The 2,092-nt window shown below is 35.1% G+C and overlaps 1 protein-coding gene across 1 annotated transcript; it reads left to right on the forward strand.

Annotated features, from left to right (window-relative positions):
- Positions 487-1,631, forward strand: LOC109819695. Its single transcript, XM_020385513.1, has 2 exons — positions 487-1,036; positions 1,218-1,631. The coding sequence occupies exons 1-2, from the start codon at positions 522-524 to the stop codon at positions 1,399-1,401; spliced, it is 699 nt and encodes a 232-aa protein (XP_020241102.1). The 5' UTR covers positions 487-521; the 3' UTR covers positions 1,402-1,631.

Consider the following 2,092-nt stretch of genomic DNA (forward strand, 5'->3'; position numbering starts at 1 on the left):
ATATATATATATATATATATTCATGTAATTTATTTATATATTTATATATAAGTTGTTTCAAATGAGTCACCGTGGTAAACTTTTGAAGTTAGATCACAATCTCAATCTGTTTATCTGTTTATTCTTAGTAATTAATGCAGTAGAGGAGTTTGAAATTATTGAATCCATGTAAAATGTTTTCTTCACCGCCCAAGTGACAATGGTTAGGATCCAAATCCCTAAACGCCCTTTATCGATCCATTTCAAAGCCAATTACTGATTTAAATCGAAGTCCCCGCAAGATCTTAACGGGTCCAAAAAAAAACCTATCCGGTATGGTAACCGTTCTCTTCAAAAAACAGCGCCAACCGCCCGCTCAAATTTCCAACCGTTGATTTCCCTCCAACTTCAAACCCTCAACCGTCGTGTCTCTTCCAAAGAGACAACCAACACATCCGATCAAACTCTATAAATCAACAGACCCAAACAGCATATTTCTTCACTCAGCCTCTCTCCTCTCTGCAACAACAAAAACAACGACGATGCCGACCATCCGTGAGATGATCTCCTTCCACAATTTGGAACGACAGATCTATGGGAGACTCGTCTCTTTAGGGAATCCTATAACAACCTCTCGCAGCATTTTAGCACTGTGGATGTATTTGCAGTTCATCGGCGTCGATCTTCTTACCTACATCCGCGATTGCAGAGAAGACTCGGTGATCGAACACTTTATTTCAGAGGCTGGGTCTATACTACAGATTGTCAGAGCAGGTGTTCGTCCGATGAGAGAACGCCTAGGCATTCCTTATACTGGCTCCATGGCCGTTGAGCAATTGAACTTGCGATTCTTCTACTTCAATAAGGATGCCATTGCGAGAGGGATGGATTACATTTTGGATGGTATCGGCACAATCATATTCAACCCTGATATGAATGACTCTGGTGGTCTTTATTATAACAGGGTCGCACCGAACGCTGTAGACTGCAAAACTCTGCTTATCGCTTTTCATGATTCTGTGCCGAGGAAAGAGGATATCTTGGAATTTTTCGGAAGGTAAATTTTTTAAAAAAAAGTCTCAAATACGACGAAATCGCTATGAATTTTACGTTTCTTTAGAAAATGATTATAGTTTCGATAATGTGGAAGTTTATGTATCCTTATAATGTAATGTAATTTTGAAAACATATGCCTTGTCTAATTTTTTTTCCTTCTTCTTATTCGTTTTACTGCGTAGGAGATGGGGCCATTGCATAGAGGATGTGACGATTGAGCAAACACCAAGAGGAGTGAAGCCAGTTTATGGAAGGATTGTGATCACAAGTGAAGCTTTGGTTGAAGCCATATTCAACAATAGGCCCGTGCTTTCAATGGAGATCAATGGGAGTACAACCACTGTCAGGAAGTTCGCCCCCAACTGAAGTTTCAAAGGCTGAACCAGAATAAAAGCAGGAAGAGTGAAGTTCGTTTCTCTGCGGTCGCATTTTAAATAAAGTTTGTTTGTTTGTTTTCGTAGGTTTCATCAGAGTTGGAGACTCTGAAGTATTATTATTATCCCATATGAATATGGGGTTTCTATTTGCGTGTTGTAATTGAAAACTTTGTTTGAGTTTCAATCTGAAGTATCTGTAATAATGAAGCTACTATATTACGTTTGTGTCTTATTTTTGTTTGCAATTGATGATAAAATTTCTTCATTTTACATTGAGCATCAACAAAAAATAAGGTTATTTATGTAGTATTAATAATAAGATTTAAAATGTATATTTATTTTTTACCAGATAGTTAACTTTTTCGCACTAATATGCAATTATTGGTCAAAAAAGTGAGAAAATGTTCAATACAAAAAGTGAGAAAATGTTCAATACAAAAATAAATATAAAATGAGAAAATTTTCTCATTTTATATTGAACATTTTCTCACTTTTTGCATATTAGTGCGAAAAAAGTTGACTATCTTGTACAAAAATAAATATACATTTTAAATCTTATTATAAATACTATATAAATAACCTTATTTTTTGTTGATTTAAAATGTATATTTATTTTTGTAATGCAATTATTGGTCAAAAAAGAGAGAAAATGTATATAAAATGAGAAAATGGGGGTATGG

This window comes from Asparagus officinalis, chromosome 8, assembly GCF_001876935.1.
Source record: "Asparagus officinalis chromosome 8, Aspof.V1, whole genome shotgun sequence".
In the NCBI taxonomy this organism is placed as follows: Eukaryota; Viridiplantae; Streptophyta; class Magnoliopsida; order Asparagales; family Asparagaceae; genus Asparagus; species Asparagus officinalis.

Excerpts from the sequence above, each read along its gene's own strand:
- LOC109819695 (XM_020385513.1), top strand. The coding sequence starts at position 522 with ATGCCGACCATCCGTGAGATGATCTCCTTCCACAATTTGGAACGACAG. Across the intron at positions 1,037-1,217 it reads ATCTTGGAATTTTTCGGAAG|GAGATGGGGCCATTGCATAG; the intron begins GTAAATTTTTTA and ends TTTACTGCGTAG.